Source organism: Heterodontus francisci, chromosome 9 (assembly GCF_036365525.1).
Source record: "Heterodontus francisci isolate sHetFra1 chromosome 9, sHetFra1.hap1, whole genome shotgun sequence".
Taxonomy (NCBI): Eukaryota; Metazoa; Chordata; class Chondrichthyes; order Heterodontiformes; family Heterodontidae; genus Heterodontus; species Heterodontus francisci.
The window spans coordinates 105,223,071-105,244,748 of NC_090379.1; the positions used below are offsets into that span (position 1 = coordinate 105,223,071).

At 42.6% G+C, this 21,678-nt stretch overlaps 1 protein-coding gene across 1 annotated transcript in view; it reads left to right on the top strand.

The window, feature by feature from the left end:
- tyro3 (TYRO3 protein tyrosine kinase) overlaps positions 1–21,678 on the top strand; it is a 339,850-nt gene that overhangs the window by 255,812 nt on the left and 62,360 nt on the right. The window contains exons 7-9 of the mRNA XM_068039626.1: positions 5,030–5,225; positions 7,762–7,907; positions 12,456–12,597. Of these exons, the coding sequence (XP_067895727.1) occupies positions 5,030–5,225; positions 7,762–7,907; positions 12,456–12,597 (484 nt within the window). The remainder of the gene's footprint in view (positions 1–5,029; positions 5,226–7,761; positions 7,908–12,455; positions 12,598–21,678) is intronic.

The window sequence follows — 21,678 nt, forward strand, 5'->3', positions numbered from 1 at the left end:
CAGGACAGTGTTGGTGATAGAGGAGCTGGTACTGATAATCAGGACAGTGTTGGTGATGGAGGAGCTGGTACTGATAATCAGGACAGTGTTGGTGATGGAGGAGCTGGTACTGATAATCAGGACAGTGTTGGTGATAGAGGAGCTGGTACTGATAATCAGGACAGTGTTGGTGATAGAGGAGCTGGTACTGATAATCAGGACAGTGTTGATGATGGAGGAGCTGGTACTGATAATCAGGACAGTGTTGGTGATGGAGGAGCTGGTACTGATAATCAGGACAGTGTTGGTGATAGAGGAGCTGGTACTGATAATCAGGACAGTGTTGGTGATGGAGGAGCTGGTACTGATAATCAGGACAGTGTTGGTGATGGAAGAACTGGTACTGATAATCAGGACAGTGTTGATGATGGAAGAGCTGGTACTGATAATCAGGACAGTGTTGGTGATAGAGGAGCTGGTACTGATAATCAGGACAGTGTTGATGATGGAAGAGCTGGTACTGATAATCAGGACAGTGTTGGTGATGGAAGAGCTGGTACTGATAATCAGGACAGTGTTGGTGATAGAGGAGCTGGTACTGATAATCAGGACAGTGTTGGTGATGGAAGAACTGGTACTGATAATCAGGACAGTGTTGATGATGGAAGAGCTGGTACTGATAATCAGGACAGTGTTGGTGATGGAAGAGCTGGTACTGATAATCAGGACAGTGTTGGTGATGGAAGAGCTGGTACTGATAATCAGGACAGTGTTGGTGATGGAAGAACTGGTACTGATAATCAGGACAGTGTTGGTGATAGAGGAGCTGGTACTGATAATCAGGACAGTGTTGGTGATGGAAGAACTGGTACTGATAATCAGGACAGTGTTGATGATGGAAGAGCTGGTACTGATAATCAGGACAGTGTTGGTGATAGAGGAGCTGGTACTGATAATCAGGACAGTGTTGATGATGGAAGAGCTGGTACTGATAATCAGGACAGTGTTGATGATGGAAGAGCTGGTACTGATAATCAGGACAGTGTTGGTGATGGAAGAGCTGGTACTGATAATCAGGACAGTGTTGGTGATGGAAGAGCTGGTACTGATAATCAGGACAGTGTTGGTGATGGAGGAGCTGGTACTGATAATCAGGACAGTGTTGGTGATGGAGGAGCTGGTACTGATAATCAGGACAGTGTTGATGATGGAGGAGCTGGTACTGATAATCAGGACAGTGTTGGTGATGGAGGAGCTGGTACTGATAATCAGGACAGTGTTGGTGATGGAGGAGCTGGTACTGATAATCAGGACAGTGTTGGTGATGGAGGAGCTGGTACTGATAATCAGGACAGTGTTGGTGATAGAGGAGCTGGTACTGATAATCAGGACAGTGTTGATGATGGAAGAGCTGGTACTGATAATCAGGACAGTGTTGATGATGGAAGAGCTGCTACTGATAATCAGGACAGTGTTGGTGATGGAAGAGCTGGTACTGATAATCAGGACAGTGTTGGTGATGGAGGAGCTGGTACTGATAATCAGGACAGTGTTGGTGATGGAGGAGCTGGTACTGATAATCAGGACAGTGTTGGTGATAGAGGAGCTGGTACTGATAATCAGGACAGTGTTGATGATGGAAGAGCTGGTACTGATAATCAGGACAGTGTTGATGATGGAAGAGCTGCTACTGATAATCAGGACAGTGTTGGTGATGGAAGAGCTGGTACTGATAATCAGGACAGTGTTGGTGATAGAGGAGCTGGTACTGATAATCAGGACAGTGTTGGTGATAGAGGAACTGGTACTGATAATCAGGACAGTGTTGATGATGGAAGAGCTGGTACTGATAATCAGGACAGTGTTGATGATGGAAGAGCTGCTACTGATAATCAGGACAGTGTTGGTGATAGAGGAGCTGGTACTGATAATCAGGACAGTGTTGATGATGGAAGAGCTGGTACTGATAATCAGGACAGTGTTGATGATGGATGAGCTGGTACTGATAATCAGGACAGTGTTGGTGATAGAGGAGCTGGTACTGATAATCAGGACAGTGTTGGTGATGGAGGAGCTGGTACTGATAATCAGGACAGTGTTGGTGATGGAGGAACTGCTACTGATAATCAGGACAGTGTTGGTGATGGAAGAGCTGGTACTGATAATCAGGACAGTGTTGGTGATGGAGGAGCTGGTACTGATAATCAGGACAGTGTTGGTGATAGAGGAGCTGGTACTGATAATCAGGACAGTGTTGGTGATAGAGGAGCTGGTACTGATAATCAGGACAGTGTTGGTGATGGAGGAGCTGGTACTGATAATCAGGACAGTGTTGGTGATGGAGGAACTGCTACTGATAATCAGGACAGTGTTGGTGATGGAAGAGCTGGTACTGATAATCAGGACAGTGTTGGTGATGGAGGAACTGGTACTGATAATCAGGACAGTGTTGGTGATGGAGGAGCTGGTACTGATAATCAGGACAGTGTTGGTGATGGAGGAACTGCTACTGATAATCAGGACAGTGTTGGTGATGGAAGAGCTGGTACTGATAATCAGGACAGTGTTGATGATGGAGGAGCTGGTCCTGTTAATCAGGACAGTGTTGATGATGGAAGAGCTGGTACTGATAATCAGGACAGTGTTGATGATGGAAGAGCTGGTACTGATAATCAGGACAGTGTTGGTGATGGAGGAGCTGGTACTGATAATCAGGACAGTGTTGATGATGGAAGAGCTGGTACTGATAATCAGGACAGTGTTGGTGATAGAGGAGCTGGTCCTGATAATCAGGACAGTGTTGGTGATAGAGGAGCTGGTACTGATAATCAGGACAGTGTTGGTGATAGAGGAGCTGGTACTGATAATCAGGACAGTGTTGGTGATGGAGGAGCTGGTACTGATAATCAAGACAGTGTTGATGATGGAAGAGCTGGTACTGATAATCAGGACAGTGTTGGTGATAGAGGAGCTGGTCCTGATAATCAGGACAGTGTTGGTGATAGAGGAGCTGGTACTGATAATCAGGACAGTGTTGGTGATGGAGGAGCTGGTACTGATAATCAGGACAGTGTTGGTGATGGAAGAGCTGGTACTGATAATCAGGACAGTGTTGATGATGGAAGAGCTGGTACTGATAATCAGGACAGTGTTGGTGATAGAGGAGCTGGTACTGATAATCAGGACAGTGTTGGTGATAGAGGAGCTGGTACTGATAATCAGGACAGTGTTGGTGATGGAGGAGCTGGTACTGATAATCAGGACAGTGTTGGTGATGGAGGAGCTGGTACTGATAATCAGGACAGTGTTGGTGATAGAGGAGCTGGTACTGATAATCAGGACAGTGTTGGTGATAGAGGAGCTGGTACTGATAATCAGGACAGTGTTGGTGATGGAGGAGCTGGTACTGATAATCAGGACAGTGTTGGTGATAGAGGAGCTGGTACTGATAATCAGGACAGTGTTGGTGATGGAGGAGCTGCTACTGATAATCAGGACAGTGTTGGTGATAGAGGAGCTGGTCCTGATAATCAGGACAGTGTTGGTGATAGAGGAGCTGGTCCTGATAATCAGGACAGTGTTGGTGATAGAGGAGCTGGTACTGATAATCAGGACAGTGTTGGTGATGGAGGAGCTGGTACTGATAATCAGGACAGTGTTGGTGATAGAGGAGCTGGTCCTGATAATCAGGACAGTGTTGGTGATAGAGGAGCTGGTCCTGATAATCAGGACAGTGTTGGTGATAGAGGAGCTGGTACTGATAATCAGGACAGTGTTGATGATGGAAGAGCTGGTACTGATAATCAGGACAGTGTTGATGATGGAGGAGCTGGTACTGATAATCAGGACAGTGTTGATGATGGAGGAGCTGGTACTGATAATCAGGACAGTGTTGGTGATAGAGGAGCTGGTACTGATAATCAGGACAGTGTTGATGATGGAGGAGCTGGTACTGATAATCAGGACAGTGTTGATGATGGAGGAGCTGGTCCTGATAATCAGGACAGTGTTGGTGATGGAGGAGCTGGTACTGATAATCAGGACAGTGTTGATGATGGAGGAGCTGGTACTGATAATCAGGACAGTGTTGATGATGGAGGAGCTGGTCCTGATAATCAGGACAGTGTTGATGATGGAGGAGCTGGTACTGATAATCAGGACAGTGTTGATGATGGAGGAGCTGGTCCTGATAATCAGGACAGTGTTGGTGATGGAGGAGCTGGTACTGATAATCAGGACAGTGTTGATGATGGAGGAGCTGGTCCTGATAATCAGGACAGTGTTGGTGATGGAGGAGCTGGTCCTGTTAATCAGGACAGTGTTGGTGATGGAGGAGCTGGTACTGATAATCAGGACAGTGTTGGTGATGGAAGACCTGGTACTGATAATCTGATGGAGGAGCTTGTCCTGTTAATCAGGACAGTGTTGGTGATAGAGGAGCTGGTCCTGTTAATCAGGACAGTGTTGGTGATAGAGGAGCTGGTCCTGTTAATCAGGACAGTGTTGGTGATGGAAGAGCTGGTACTGATAATCAGGACAGTATTGATGATGGAGGAGCTGCTACTGATAATCAGGACAGTGTTGGTGATGGAGGAGCTGCTACTGATAATCAGGACAGTGTTGGTGATAGAGGAGCTGGTCCTGATATTCAGGACAGTATTGGTGATGGAGGAGCTGGTACTGGAATGTAAGACTGTAATGATATATATCACAGATGAGTCAAAGTGCAAATCGTTGAACTTTCTACCCAAAATAGGAGTGTGGATTCTGATCACTATCAGGTGCTTCACCATGGATTTAGTTTGTTAAAGCCATTGCCATGGTTTCTGTCTCCCTTCCTATTTGATGGTTATTCAGTGGTTTGGGAATGCAGGGTAGGAGCGAATTGCTTGGCAGGTTTCACAGTAAACACGAACTTTTAACTTTGCCTCATGCATGTATCTGTCTGTACAAGGTGCCTGCTGTTGCTTTTAGTATATGCTGTCTGTGAATATTCTGTTACTTGACTGTAATTTGACTGATTGTGTGTGCGTCTCTCCCTCTCTTCCAGGTTTTAGATCCCAACAAGGTCAATACTACTTCAAATACCAACATATCCTTTGAGGATACCTTTCCCGTCCCACCATTCAGACGCACAATTGTAGGCCTGAGCCCATTCACATTGTGTCGTGTTCGACTCAGTTGTAGTAATGAGGTCGGACGTTCAGAATTCACAGAATGGATACACTTCCGAACATCTGAAGCAGGTGAGATGATCCACTGTCTCCTATAATGACAGAACACAATGGCTTACATGGGCACTGATTCTTTCGAACCCTTTTTTTAATTCATTTACGGGGTGTAGATAGACATGCTGGGCCATTTCAGAGGCAACCACATCACTGAGGGTCTGGAGTCGCACTTGGGCCAGACCAGGTAAGGACAGCAGATTTCCTTCGCAAAAGGGCATTCGTGGACCAGATGAGTTTTTACAACAATCTGGTAGTTTCACAGTCACCATTACTGACATTAGCTTTTTATTCCTTTTTAGTTAATTGAATTTCAATTCCTTAAATATGTGGTAGGATTTGAACTCATGTCTCAGAATCATTAGTTCAGGCCTCTGGCTTACTAGCCCAGTAACATAATCACTATGCTAGGGTCTCTCAGGTCATTGTGCTATCTGTTGAAGTGACTCCATGAGTTGAGTCCAGCTAGTGAGTCTCTTATGTGTGTGGGCGATCTCCTCTCAATGATAATATTATTAAATAAGAAACTAATTTATATAATCCCTTTCATGACTTCAGCCAGTCCCAAAGCACTTTACAGCCAATGAAGTACATTTAAAGTGTAGTCACTGCTGTAATCATGGAATCATAGAATGGTTACAGCACAGAAGAAGGCCATTCGGCCTGTCGAGTCAGTGCCAGTCTCTGCGAGTCAGCTAGTCCCACTTCCCCGCACTTTCCCCGCAGCTCTGCAAATTTTTTTTCTTCAGATAATTATCCAATTTCCTTTTGAAAACCACAATTGAATCTGCCTCCAGCACACTCTCAGGCAGTACAATCCAGATCCTAACAACTCGCTGCATAAAAAAATGTCAGAAATACGGCAGCCAATTTATGCACAGCAAGCTACCACAAAAAGCAACGTGATAATGATTAAATCGTCTGGTTTTAGAGATGTTGGCTGAAGGATAAATACTGGCCATCAGGACACTTCGCTGCTGTTCTTCGAATAGTGCCATGGAATCTTTTACATCCACTTGAAAGAGCAGACGGGGTTTACTGCTTCATCCAAATATAACACATCTGATACTCCCTCAGTACTGCATTAAATTTGCTGCTTAGGTCTCTGGAGTGGTACTGGAATCCATGCTTTTCCTCACTCAAAGGTAAGACTGTTATCCACTGAGCCACAAGGGACATTCATTTGGTAAACATATGGGGTAGATCTTGACATTGTGCGATAGAGGCAAACCAGGATGTTGACTTGCTATCATTTGTTTGGCACTATCACACAAAGTCATTATCTATCCCTGCGGCTTGGAAATAGAACCATAGTTGATATCTGTGCTCAAATTGCAAAGGCTTATCAGACCCTTTCCAGCCATGTTGGCTTGTTCTCACCATCTCATTATCATTTCCATTAAAATGATCGATTGTTCTGAAAACTTCTATTTGTTTGGACTCGAACCTGTTGGTAAATCTACACTGTTGTCGTGTTGGAGTAACACTTACAGGCAACAGTACTGAGGCAAATGGAGTATCTGAATCTGCCCATCAGTGAGGTTAGGGGGATTATTGGGCAGGTTTAGTAGGTTAGAGGTTTTTGTTAGGTAAGGATATTAAGGAATACAGAACCAAGGCAGGAAAATGGAGTTAAGATACTGATCAATATTATCCAATTGAATGGCTGAATGGCTTGAGGGGATGAATGGTCTGCTCCTGTTCCTAAGTTCCTATTCGTGCATTTGTGTATTCATGTACTGCATTAATACACAAATACACAAACTGAATTCTTGAAACCATTCTCCTGGACACTTATGAAGACTTGGAGAATGTCCTGGATTGGAATTGATCCCTCATCACTGTACTCAGTCACCTGTACCCTCGGGATAACAGGGGTGAGGGAATAGTGAGGAGTATCATCGTGGAGAAACTGGCTTCCTGCCTAACCCCAACTAATCTCATGGACATCATTTCAGTAAACTCTGAAAATGACTGGGAGAACTGGAAGCCACAAAGTCTATATCCTAAGAGGAGATTTGATAGGGGGGTTTAAACTGGAATATTTTGGTGATTTCTATGCATAGAATTGTGATGGTGAGTGTTGGGGTATGTCAGTATAGCTGTACCAGTGCCAATATCACAGCTCAGAACTGTGCCACTACTGGAGTTGTGGCACCATGCAGGCCTTAGTGGCTGGATCATGGATATGGGACCACATCTATAGTGGAGATTTTAAGGGGGCATACCAACTATGCACATGGTTCAATACTGTAGTGCATTGGCATGACTGGTAGGTACCACTGTCTGTATGGGGGAGGGGATAGTGATATGCGTCACTCCTGTTACTGGGATTAGTGGGTTGGCTGGGAGCCACTTCTCAGGAACTGGTGTTGAATGGGAACAAAGATAGTAACGTGGCAAACCTCAGAGAAGAATTAGAGCTTGGTGCCCTAAAACCAAACTAACTGCCTAATGGGGATGCCATGCACTGACACAAAGACTTGTTGAGGTTGCATCTTATAGCGTTGGAGGTGGTATCACTGCAGTAACACGCGGTCTGTTTCTGTCATAGCTCCAAGTGCACCACCAAGGAATGTGAGCTACTTCTACAATGGATCATCATTGGTGATATGGTGGTACGATGTGGCAGCATGGGAAGTACACGGCATTCTACTTGGATACATAGTGGAGTGGAACAGGCAGGAGGGAAAAAAGGTGGTGGTTTATATATATGTCCCTCCGTAATAATGTACTAAAAGTATTTTGACTGCGTGCACTTGCTGTTGTCTTCCTGTGTCACACTCCTGGACAATGTCTGGTAAAGTAAATAACTAATACTTGCTTTTCACCATAGGTGGCATTGTGGAGCCAAGTTTTACTAAACCATCAACTGTCATTGGCTGCAGCAGATCTTGTGACATGGTCATCCCAATCCTGAGTCTTCTAATTCCATTGCCTCAGAAGGTCTCAGCCCAGCAGCAGTTATCTCCAGGAACGTATTTAGGGTATTTCTCTCCACCCTCCGCTTCCACCCACCCGCCCCCCCTCCCCCCACCCCACCCTTGATATCTTTTTGAAGACTCCTGATCTTTTCCAAGGCTTGCGGCCTCCTGTTTTTGACTGTCCCATGCCTGTCTCCTTTGTGGCATTGTTTTTCTCTCTTTGCCAAACCTGCCTTTCCAACATCTCACCATTTGCTTCTTGTATTTATTTCCAATCCCATTCTTTCCTTTAAACTCAATTACACCATTTTTACGATTGTTTTGTGTGTTTTTTTTAACAATTGCCCAATTTTTCTTTCTTACTGACTTTATTTTCCTCTGAAACCTGATTCTCCACTGTTTGCTTTTGGAGGCCACTTTCCCATAGTTGCTTTCTATTAAAAAAAAATGATCTTCTCAAAGTCTTTATTCTTCAAGCACCAACTCCAACTCATTCCCCACATCCCTGCTCCTAACTTCTCCACCCCCAGCTCCAACACTTCCCAAAAACTCAACACCTGGTTGCTTTGTCCAACCCTCAACATCTCACCACCCTCCACGCATATCAGTATACCAGATATCAACTAGCTTCAAACATCCTCCATACTTCCCTGACCAATATACACAACACCTCTGTTACCTAACCCACTTAATTATTCCTGTATCTTTCCAATGCATGTTCTCTCAGTACTTTAAGGGGAATTGCAACAAATCCACTTGCTTAGAAAAACCATATTCTCTGATTTACTGTGAATAATCCAAATCAGAATCCCAAAGCAATCCATTAAGAGCTCAGTGTACAACGTGCTCTTCTTCTAAATAACACACTTTCTTCCTATCACACTTTGACAGCCACAAGGCTGATCCCTAGTGCCAGAGGAAAGATTGAAAAAACTTGGTCTTTTTAATCCTTGAAGGGAGATATGAAGAAAATAAATGCAGTTGATTACTTCGGAGTAAACCCAATGAATAGGACAAGAGGTCACAGATCCAGGCTGGTGAGAGGTTTGTCTGTATGAGGAAGAGCTTCGTTTTTTTTCAATTCTTTCATGGGATGTGGGAATGTGTGGCAAGGGCAGCATTTATGGCTGATCTCAAGGGCAATTAGGGATGGGCAATACATGCTGGCCTTGCCAGTGATGCCCACATCAAATGAACAAACTAAAAAAAATGAAGGCCCTCCTCACACAAGCTGAACAATCATATAAAAATCTGTAAAAAATACATTACAAAACTGTTCAAAACAGCACCAAGTTGACATTCCAACAAGTGCAAAGGAAATCAGTTTTCTTCAACATAGGAGTGAGTTGCCTCACAACCCTTCCATTCCATTTTACATGCCAAGTACATTTTACAGCTAAACCATATTTGGTGTATACAGCCCAAGGGGTTTTCCATGGGTACAGCCCCTCAGTTCACTATGGTGGGAGGACCTTACACAGTGGTCTTTCCCCATTGAGCCTTTGCCGCGGCTGCCCCAAGCTTTAGTACGTCCCTCAGCACGTAGTCCCGGACCCTTGGAATGTGCCAGTCTGCAACACTCGGTCATGGACAACTCTTTGCACTGGAAGACCAGCATGTTTCGGGCAGACCAAAGGGCGTCTTTGACCGAATTGAAAGTCCTCCAGCAGCAGTTGATGTTTATCTCGGTTTGCGTCCCTGGGAACAGCCCGTAGAGCACAGACTCCTGTGATACAGAGCTGCTTGGGATGAACCTCAACAAAAATCACTGCATCTCTTTTCACACCTGCTTTGCAAAGGCACATTCCAGAAGGAGGTGGGCAACAGTCTCTTCCCCACCACAGCCACCTCGAGGGCAGTGTGCAGAGGGGATGAGACTCCGGGCGTACAAGAAGGATCTGAACTATGTCTTGGTGCTTGTTTGAAAGTTCTGGTGATGAGGCATTCTGCCAAATGATTTTGGCAGTCTGCTCGGGGAACCATCCGACAAGATCCACCATCTCCTTTTCCTGTCGGCCCTTGAGGACATTCCATGCAGACCACTGCTCTTTGAGAAGATAGTGAGCCACCTTCTTAAATGCAACTGAGTGGCTTGTTAGGCCAGTTTCAGAGGCCAGTTAAGAACAAACCACATCACTGAGTCTGGAGACACAAGCTTTTTTTTAATTTCCAAAATATACTTTATTTATAAAAATCTGTAAAAAATACATTACAAAACAGTTCCAAAAAGCACCAAGGCAAACAATACAAACAGTGCAAAGGAGATCAGTTCCCTTCAATACAGGAGTGAGTTGCCTCACAACCCTTCCATTTCATTTTACATGCCATGTACATTTTACAGCAAACAAATATTTTCTGGATACAGTTCGAGGGGTTTCCCATGGACCCAGCCCCTCCGTTCAGCTTGGTGGGGGGGGACCTTACACTGTGGTCTTTCCCCATTGAGCCTTTGCTGCGGCTGCCCCAAGCTTTAGTGCATCCCTCAGCACGTAGTCCTGGACCTTGGAATGTGCCAGTCTGCAACATTCAGTCGTGGACAACTCCTTGCGCTGGAAGAGCAGCAAGTTTTGGGCAGACCAAAGGGCGTCTTTCACCGAATTGATAGTCCTCCAGCAGCAGTTGGTGTTTATCTCGGTGTACGTCCCCAGGAACAGCCCGGAGAGCACAGACTCCTGTGTTACCGAGCTGCTTGGGATGAACCTCGACAAAAACCATTGCATCTCTTTCCACACCTGCTTTGCAAAGACACATTCCAGAAGGAGGTGGGCACATGTGGGCACAGTCTGGAGACACACGCAGGCCAGGTGGGCAAGGACAGCAAATTACTTCCCAAAAGGGTATTAGTGAACCACATGGGTTTTTACAACAATCTGGTAGCTTCAAGGTCATCATTAACATTTTTTAAGGTTCCAAATATGTTTAATTAATTAAATTTAAATTCCTTAGTTGTCATGGGATTTGAATCCATGTCTTCCAATAATTAGTCTAGGTATACTAAATTACTAGTCCAGCAACATAACCACTATGCTATGAATCACTTACCCTTTGAATATATTACTATACTCTCTATATCCTACTCAGTGAGATATAGAAGTATTCTTCAGATCTGCCCAGTCTGAGGAGATGACTGGCTGGCTGCAGTGACTGAGGCTGAAACTGTTTACATCTAGTTACTTGCATGAATGAGTAGATGACATAAAATTGTCCATAATTTGCCATTGATTACTGTTAAATTGCTAGTCTCCTCAGAGAGATAATTAGGATGGTTGTTTTGTCAGTAAAGCCTCTCATTCATTTAGCAGAAGCATTTTTCTGAGAGTGGGGTGGAGCTGCAGTGTTTAGATAAATTAAAGGACCTGTAACCTGTATGCTACATGAACTGGGAGTGATCAGAGGAGATAGCATAGTTAGAGCTTCACTCTGCATTTATTCTGTGCTGACACTAACCTGGAAGTGCTGGAGGGGACAGTCTTAAACATGGTCCAGTCAGTACTATATCTGACCAGTGCATGCTTGACGGGACAGCTGGATTTAGGAAGGGCATTACATTGAATGTAACCCAAACAAAAACCGACATTAGAGCATTTGACTGAGCATGAAATTATCCTCATTCTCCCATTTTGAACTAATCTGTACCCTGCACCATTTCTATTCCAGTCCACATCTGATGCATGTCCTTCCATCACTAATCTCTATTTTAATCCGGTCCATGTTTTATACCCATTCTCCCATCTGCAATCTCCTTTACTTGGCGTCTAATAATAATTGAGATTAAAATCACAAACTACCTATGCTTGAAATCTACAGGTAATTATTAAAATAAAAGCCCACCAATTCTGAAGATGCAAATTTAATCTCCCACCATTCATATTGGAAGTCCCATTCCAAACACTAACTAACATCCCCCCCGCAGATGCTGGACAGAAATATTGTGTACTTCCAGAACTTGCCATTTCGATCCAGTTCTGGGCTTCGATTAACCAATTGGCCTGTGGCAGGAGAACACAAAGAGAAGCTGAATTAATTTCTTTGTAGAACAGGGATAAGAGACCCTTTGAGAACTGGAAAGGCTGCAGGGCTTTGTGAATAATACTATTACGGTCTCCAAGGAGACTGAAATGCTAGAGCTGAGCAGTCATGTGAGGCATTGTGATTGAGATGAAGTCCACATATGATAATTAAACACTGTAGCAGGACATTGTGTTCCACATGGAGCTTCATTTTCACTTAGATGTGTCAGAGTTGCTCATGAACCTTTTATGGTGTGCTTACAAAGGGGGTGATTGCATTACAGAATAATGAGAGGCTTTGTGTTGCTTTGCAGGAGATCACAGTCGATGTGGGAACCCAGGCTGTCCTGCACCCCTTCGATCCCTCTGAGAAGCATTCATTTCGAGTGTGCGCGCTGACTGCAGGTGGCCGGGGCCCATGGAGTGCACCGGTGCTTCTGTTAGCTCAGGAACGAGGTGAATGAGGCTCCTCTCTCAGGATTGGATGTACTTGCAAGCCAATATATCGCTCTACAATTGCTTAGGATTTAACATTCTCACAAGGACCAGTTAGGACTTATCACCAAGAAGTCAATGTTTATTTCTTACCCCCTCCACACCTATCATACAGCACAGAAGGAGACTATTCAGCCCATCGTCCCTGTGCCAGCTGTTTGAAAGAGCTATCCAATTAATCCCATTCCACTGCTTCTTCCCAATCGCCCAGTAAATCATTCCTTTTCGAAGGTTACTTATTGAATCTTATTTCCCCTAACCTTTCAGGCAGTGTAGTCCAGATTATAACAACTCACTACATACCAACTAATTCTCCTCATCACCCTCTGGTTCTTTTGTCAATTTTCTTAAATCTGTGTCCTCTGCTTATTGACCATCCTCCCGATGGAAACAGTTTTTCCAGTCTCTCCACATAATTGAAGTCCGTCATCCTGCTATTATTCTAGTAAATCTCCTCTGCATCCCCTTCACAGTCTTACCATCCTTCCTAAAGTGTGGTGCCCAGATCAGGCACAATACTGCAACTGAGGCCAAACCAATGACGTTTTTTTAAGGTTTAGTATAACTTCCTTGCTTTTGAACTCAATTAACCCCTCTCCTCTTCTGAAAGTGGTGTTGCCGGCTGTTCCATGGTACCTTAAGTAAGTGACCACACAGGGCGGCTATTGAGTCATTGGGTGCATCGCGTTCTGCCAATTTGGACCTAACTTTAGTCCGTGGTCAGGAGCAGACCCAGGCTGATTGATTTCCACCCTTCCCTCCATGCCCAGGTCACATCTAGAGCTATTGAAGCACTGAAATGCTGCTTTGACTGACTCAGCACAGATTGGGAATCAAATATGGGTCCTGCCAACTCTGCAAGCCTCAGTACTACACTTATCGAATGGACCAAATCAATTACTTATCATAATGATGTTTGCCGTGGAAGAATCAGAAATATATTAATCTAAATACTAGCTTGGAGATAAGCATGTGAATTACTGCAAAACACCAGGATATAATGCTCCTAATTGCGAGTTTCAGACTGGAATCTAATCAAGGTGTTCAGATGGTATATATACAGAATAATGGATAACCGGGAGTGAGTTACAGACTGGAATCTAATCAAGGTGTTCAGATGGTTTATATATAGATTAATGGGAGTGAGTTACAGACTGGATTCTAATCAAGAAGTTCAGATGGTTTATATATAGAATAATGGATACCCGGGAGTGAGTTACAGACTGGAATCTAATCAAGGGGTTCAGATGGTTTATATACAGAATAATGGATACCCGAGAGTGAGTTACAGACTGGAATCTAATCGAGGTGTTCAGATGGTTTATAGATAGAATAATGGATACCCGGGAGTGAGTTACAGACTGGAATCTAATCAAGGTGTTCAGATGGTTTATATATAGAATAATGGATACCCGGGAGTGAGTTACAGACTGGAATCTAATCAAGGGGTTCAGATGGTATATATACAGATTAATGGATACCCGGGAATGAGTTACAGGCTAGAATCTAATCAAGGTGCTCAGATGGTTTATATATAGATTAATGGATAACCGGGAGTGAGTTCCAGACTGGAATCTAATCAAGGGGTTCAGATGGTTTATATACAGAATAATGGATACCCGGGAGTGAGTTTCAGACTGGATTCTAATCGAGGGGTTCAGATGGTTTATATATAGAATAATGGATACCCGGGAGAGAGTTTCAGACTGGAATCTAATCAAGGGGTTCAGATGGTTTACATATAGAATAATGAATACCCGGGAGTGAGCTTCAGACTGGAATCTAATCAAGGGGTTCAGATGGTTTATATATAGAATAATGGATACCCGGGAGTGAGTTACAGACTGGAATCTAATCAAGGGGTTCAGATGGTTTATATATAGAATAATGGATACCCGGGAGTGAGTTACAGGCTGGAATCTAATTGAGGGGTTCAGATGGTTTATATCTAGATTAATGGATACCTGGGAGTGAGTTACAGACTGGAATCTAATTGAGGGGTTCAGATGGTTTATATATAGATTAATGGATACCCGGGACTGAGTTACAGGCTGGAATCTAATTGAGGAGTTCAGATGGTTTATATACAGAATAATGGATGCCCGGGAGTGAGTTACCGGCTGGAATCTAATCATGGTGCTCAGATGGTTTTTATATAGATTAATGGATACCCGGGAGCGAGTTACAGACTGGAATCTAATTGAGGGGTTCGGATGGTTTATATATAGATTAATGGATACCCGGGAGTGAGTTACAGACTGGAATCTAATTGAGGGGTTCAGATGGTTGAGATACAGATTAATGGATACCCGGGAGTGAGTGACAGGCTGGAATCTCATTGAGGGGTTCAGATGGTTTATATATAGATTAATGGATACCCGGGAGTGAGTTTCAGTCTGGATTCTAATCGAGGTGTTCAGATGGTTTATATATAGATTAATGGATACCCGGGAGTGAGTTACAGACTGGAATCTAATTGAGGGGTTCAGATGGTTTATATATAGATTAATGGATACCCGGGAGTGAGTGACAGGCTGGAATCTCATTGAGGGGTTCAGATGGTTTATATATAGATTAATGGATACCCGGGAGTGAGTTTCAGTCTGGATTCTAATCGAGGTGTTCAGATGGTTTATATATAAATTAATGGATACCCGGCAGTGAGTGATAGGCTTGAATCTAATCGAGGGGTTCAGATGGTTTATATATAAATTAATGGATACCCGGCAGTGAGTGATAGGCTTGAATCTAATCGAGGGGTTCAGATGGTTTATATATAAATTAATGGATACCCGGGAGTGAGTTACAGGCTTGAATCTAATCCAGGGGTTCAGATGGTTTATATATAGATTAATGGATACCCGGGAGTGAGTTACAGACTGGAATCTAATCGAGGGGTTCAGATGGTTTATATATAGAATAATGGATACCTGGGAATGAGTTACACACTGGAATCTAATTGAGAGGTTCAGATGGTTTATATATAGATTAATGGATACCCGGGAGTGAGTTACAGGCTGGAATCTAATTGAGGGTTTCAGATGGTTTATATATAGAATGATGGATACCCGGGAGTGAGTTACAGACAGGAATCTAATCGAGTGGTTCAGATGGTTTATTTATAGAATAATGGATACCTGGGAGTGAGTTACAGACTGGAATCTAATCAAGGGGTTCAGATGGTTTATATATAGAATAATGGATACCCGAGACTGAGTTACAGACTGGAATCTAATCGAGGGGTTCAGATGGTTTATATATAGATTAATGGATACCCGGGAGTGAGTTACAGACTGGAATCTAATCGAGGGATTCAGATGGTTTATTTATAGAATAATGGATACCTGGGAGTGAGTTACAGACTGGAATCTAATCAAGGTGCTCAGATGGTTTATATATAGAATAATGGATACCCGAGAGTGAGTTACAGACTGGAATCTAATCAAGGGGTTCAGATGGTTTATATATAGATTAATGGATACCCGGGAGTGAGTTACAGACTGGAATCTAATCGAGGGGTTCAGATGGTTTATATATAGATTAATGGATACCCGGGAGTGAGTTACAGACTGGAATCTAATCGAGGGGTTCAGATGGTTTATATATAGATTAATGGATACCCGGGAGTGAGTTACAGACTGGAATCTAATCGAGGGGTTCGGATGGTTTTTATATAGAATAATGGAAAGCCAGGAGTGAGTTACAGTCTGGAATCTAATTGAGGGGTTCAGATGGTTTATATATAGAATAATGGATACCTGGGAGTGAGTTACAGACTGGAATCGAATCGAGGGGTTCAGATGGTTTATATATAGATTAATGGATACCCGGGAGTGAGTTACAGACTGGAATCTAATCGAGGGATTCAGATGGTATATTTATAGAATAATGGATACCTGGGAGTGAGTTACAGACTGGAATCTAATCGAGGGGTTCAGATGGTTTATATATAGATTAATGGATACCCGAGAGTGAGTTACAGACTGGAATTTAATCGAGGTGTTCAAATGGTTTATATATAGAATAATGGAAACCCGGGAGTGAGTTACAGGCTGGAATCTAATCGAGGAGTTCGGATGGTTTATATATAGAATAATGGATACCCGGGAGTGAGTTACAGACTGGAATCTAATCGAGGGGTTCAGATGGTTTATATATAGAATAATGGAAACCCGGGAGTGAGTTACAGGCTGGAATCTAATCGAGGGGTTCGGATAGTTTATATATAGAATAATCGATACCCATGAGTGAGTTGCAGACTGGAATCTAATCGAGGGGTTCGGATGGTTTATATATAGAATAATCGATACCCAGGAGTGAGTTGCAGACTGGAATCTAATCGAGGGGTTCGGATGGTTTATATATAGATTAATGGATACCCGGGAGTGAGTTACAGGCTGGAATCTAATTGAGGGGTTCAGATGGTTTATATATAGAATAATGGAAAGCCAGGAGTGAGTTACAGACTGGAATCTAATTGAGAGGTTCAGATGGTTTATATATAGATTAATGGATACCCGGGAGTGAGTTACAGGCTGGAATCTAATTGAGGGGTTCAGATGGTTTATATATAGAATAATGGAAAGCCAGGAGTGAGTTACAGACTGGAATCTAATTGAGAGGTTCAGATGGTTTATATATAGATTAATGGATACCCGGGAGTGAGTTACAGGCTGGAATCTAATTGAGGGGTTCAGATGGTTTATATATAGAATAATGGATACCCGGGAGTGAGTTACAGACTGGAACCTAATCGAGGGGTTCAGATGGTTTATATTTTGATTAATGGATGCCCGGGAGTGAGTTACAGACTGGAATCTAATCGAGTGGTTCAGATGGTTTATTTATAGAATAATGGATACCTGGGAGTGAGTTCCAGACTGGAATCTAATCAAGGGGTTCAGATGGTTTATATATAGAATAATGGATATCCGGGAGTGAGTTACAGACTGGAATCTAATCGAGGGGTTCAGATGGTTTATTTATAGAATAATGGATACCTGGGAGTGAGTTACAGACTGGAATCTAATCAAGGGGTTCAGATGCTTTATATATAGAATAATGGATACCCAGGTGTGAGTTACAGACAGGAATCTAATCGAGGGGTTCAGATGGTTTATTTTTAGATTAATGGATACCCGGGAGTGAGTTACAGACTGGAATCTAATCGAGGGATTCAGATGGTTTATTTATAGAATAATGGATAACCGGGAGTGAGTTACAGACTGGAATCTAATCGAGGGGTTCAGATGGTTTATATATAGATTAATGGATACCCGGGAGTGAGTTACAGACTGGAATCTAATCGAGGGGTTCAGATGGTTTATATATAGATTAGTGGATACCTGGGAGTGAGTTACAGACTGGAATCTAATCGAGGGGTTCAGATGGTTTATATATAGAATAATGGATACCCAGGAGTGCGTTACAGACTGGAATCTAATCGAGGGGTTCAGATGGTTTACATATAGATTAATCGATGCCCGGGAGTGAGTTACAGACTGGAATCTAATCGAGGGGTTCAGATGGTTAATTTATAGAATAATGGATACCCGGGAGTGAGTTCCAGACTGGAATCTAATCGAGGGGTTCAGATGGTTTATATATAGATTAATGGATACCCGGGAGTGAGTTACAGACTAAAATCTAATCAAGGTGCTCAGATGGTTTATATATAGATTAATGGATACCCGGGAGTGAGTTCCAGACTGGAATCTAATCGAGGGGTTCAGATGGTTTATATATAGATTAATGGATACCCGGGAGTGAGTGACAGACTGGAATCTAATCAAGGGTTCTGATGGTTTATATATAGAATAATGGATACCCGGGAGTGAGTTACAGACTGGAATCTAATGGTGGGGTTCAGATGGTTTATATATAGATTAATGGATACCTGGGAGTGAGTTACAGACTGGAATCTAATGGTGGGGTTCAGATGGTTTATATATAGATTAATGGATACCTGGGAGTGAGTTACAGACTGGAATCTAATTGAGAGGTTCAGATGGTTTATATATAGATTAATGGATACCCGGGAGTGAGTTACAGACTGGAATCTAATTGAGAGGTTCAGATGGTTTATATATAGATAAATGGATACCTGGGAGTGAGTTTCAGACTGGAATCTAATTGAGAGGTTCAGATGGTTTATATATAGATTAATGGATACCCGGGAGTGAGTTACAGACTGGAATCTAATTGAGAGGTTCAGATGGTTTATATATAGATAAATGGATACCTGGGAGTGAGTTACAGACTGGAATCTAATTGAGAGGTTCAGATGGTTTATATATAGATTAATGGATACCCGGGAGTGAGTTTCAGACTGGAATCTAATTGAGAGGTTCAGATGGTTTATATATAGATTAATTGATACCCGGGAGTGAGTTACAGACTGGAATCTAATTGAGAGGTTCAGATGGTTTATATATAGATTAATGGATACCCGGGAGTGAGTTACAGACTGGAATCTAATTGAGAGGTTCAGATGGTTTATATATAGATGAGTGGATACCCGGGAGTGAGTTACAGACTGGAATCTAATTGAGAGGTTCAGATGGTTTATATATAGATAAATGGATACCTGGGAGTGAGTTACAGACTGGAATCTAATTGAGAGGTTCAGATGGTTTATATATAGATAAATGGATACCTGGGAGTGAGTTACAGACTGGAATCTAATTGAGGGGTTCGGATGGTTTATATATAGAATAATGGATACCCGGGAGTGAGTTACAGACTGGAATCTAATCGAGGGGTTCAGATGGTTTATATATAGAATAATGAATACCCGGGAGTGAGTTACAGACTGGAATCTAATCGAGGGGTTCAGATGGTTTATGTATAGATTAATGGATACCCGGGAGTGAGTTACAGACTAAAATCTAATCAAGGTGCTCAGATGGTTTATATATAGATTAATGGATACCCGGGAGTGAGTTACAGACTAAAATCTAATCAAGGTGCTCAGATGGTTTATATTTAGATTAATGGATACCCGGGAGTGAGTGACAGACTGGAATCTAATTGAGAGGTTCAGATGGTTTATATATAGATTAATGGATACCCGGGAGTGAGTTACAGACTGGAATCTAATTGAGGGGTTCAAATGGTTTATATATAGATTAATGGATACCCGGGAGTGAGTTACAGACTGGAATCTAATGGTGGGGTTCAGATGGTTTATATATAGATTAATGGATACCCGGGAGTGAGTTACAGACTGGAATCTAATTGAGGGGTTCAAATGGTTTATATATAGATTAATGGATACCCGGGAGTGAGTTACAGACTGGAATCTAATTGAGAGGTTCAGATGGTTTATATATAGATTAATGGAAACCCGGGAGTGAGTTGCAGGCTGGAATCTAATTGAGGTGTTCGGATGGTTTATATATAGAATAATGGATACCCGGGAGTGAGTTACAGACTGGAATCTAATCGAGGGGTTCAGATGGTTTATATATAGAATAATGAAAACCCTGGAGTGAGTTACAGACTGGAATCTAATCGAGGGGTTCAGATGGTTTATGTATAGATTAATGGATACCCGGGAGTGAGTTACAGACTGGAATCTAATCGAGGTGTTCAAATGGTTTATATATAGAATAATGGATAACTGGGAGTGAGTTACAAACTGGAATCTAATCGAGGGGTTCGGATGGTTTGTTTATAGAATAATGGAAAGCCAGGAGTGAGTTACAGACTGGAATCTAATCGAGGGGTGCTGGTGGTTTATATATAGAATAATGGATACCCGGGAGTGAGTTACAGTTTGGAATCTAATCGAGGGGTTCAGATGGTTTATATTCGAATAATGGATACCCGGGAGTGAGTTACAGACTGGAATCTAATCGAGGCGTTCAGATGGTTTATATATAGAATAATGAAAACTGTGAGTGAGTTACAAACTGGAATCTAATCGAGGGGTTCGGATGGTTTGTTTATAGAATAATGGATACCCGGGAGTGAGTTACAGTTTGGAATCTAATCGAGGGGTTCAGATGGTTTCTATATAGAATAATGGATACCCGGGAGTGAGTTACAGTTTGGAATCTAATCGAGGGGTTCAGACGGTTTATATATAGAATAATGGATAACTGGGAGTGAGTTACAGACTGGAATCTAATCGAGGGGTCAGATGGTTTATATATAGAATAATGCAAAACTGGGAGTGAGTTACAGACTGGAATCTAATTGTGGGGTTCAGATGGTTTATATATAGATTAATGGATACCCGGGAGTGAGTTACAGGCTGGAATCTAATTGTGGGGTTCAGATGGTTTATATATAGATTAATGGATACCCGGGAGTGAGTTACAGGCTGGAATCTAATCGAGGTGTTCAAATGGTTGATATATAGAATAATGAAAACTGGGAGTGAGTTACAGACTGGAATCTAATTGTGGGGTTCAGATGGTTTAGATATAGATTAATGGATACCCGGGAGTGAGTTACAGAATGGAATCTAATCGAGGAGTTCGGATGGTTTATATGTAGAATAATGAATACCTGGGAGTGAGTTACAGACTGGAATCTAATTGAGAGGTTCGGATGGTTTATTTATAGAATAATGGATACCCAGGAGTGAGATACAGACTGGAATCTAATCAAGGGGTTCAGATGGTTTAAAAATAGAATAATTGATACCCGGGAGTGAGTTACAGACTGGAACCTAATCGAGGGGTTCAGATGGTTTATATATAGATTAATGGATGCCCGGGAGTGAGTTACAGACTGGAATCTAATCGAGTGGTTCAGATGGTTTATTTATAGAATAATGGATATCTGGGAGTGAGTTACAGACTGGAATCTAATCAAGGGGTTCAGATGGTTTATATATAGATTAATGGATGCCCGGGAGTGAGTTACAGACTGGAATCTAATCGAGTGGTTCAGATGGTTTATTTATAGAATAATGGATATCCGGGAGTGAGTTACAGACTGGAATCTAATCAAAGGGTTCAGATGCTTTATATATAGAATAATGGATACCCAGGTGTGAGTTACAGACAGGAATCTAATCGAGGGATTCAGATG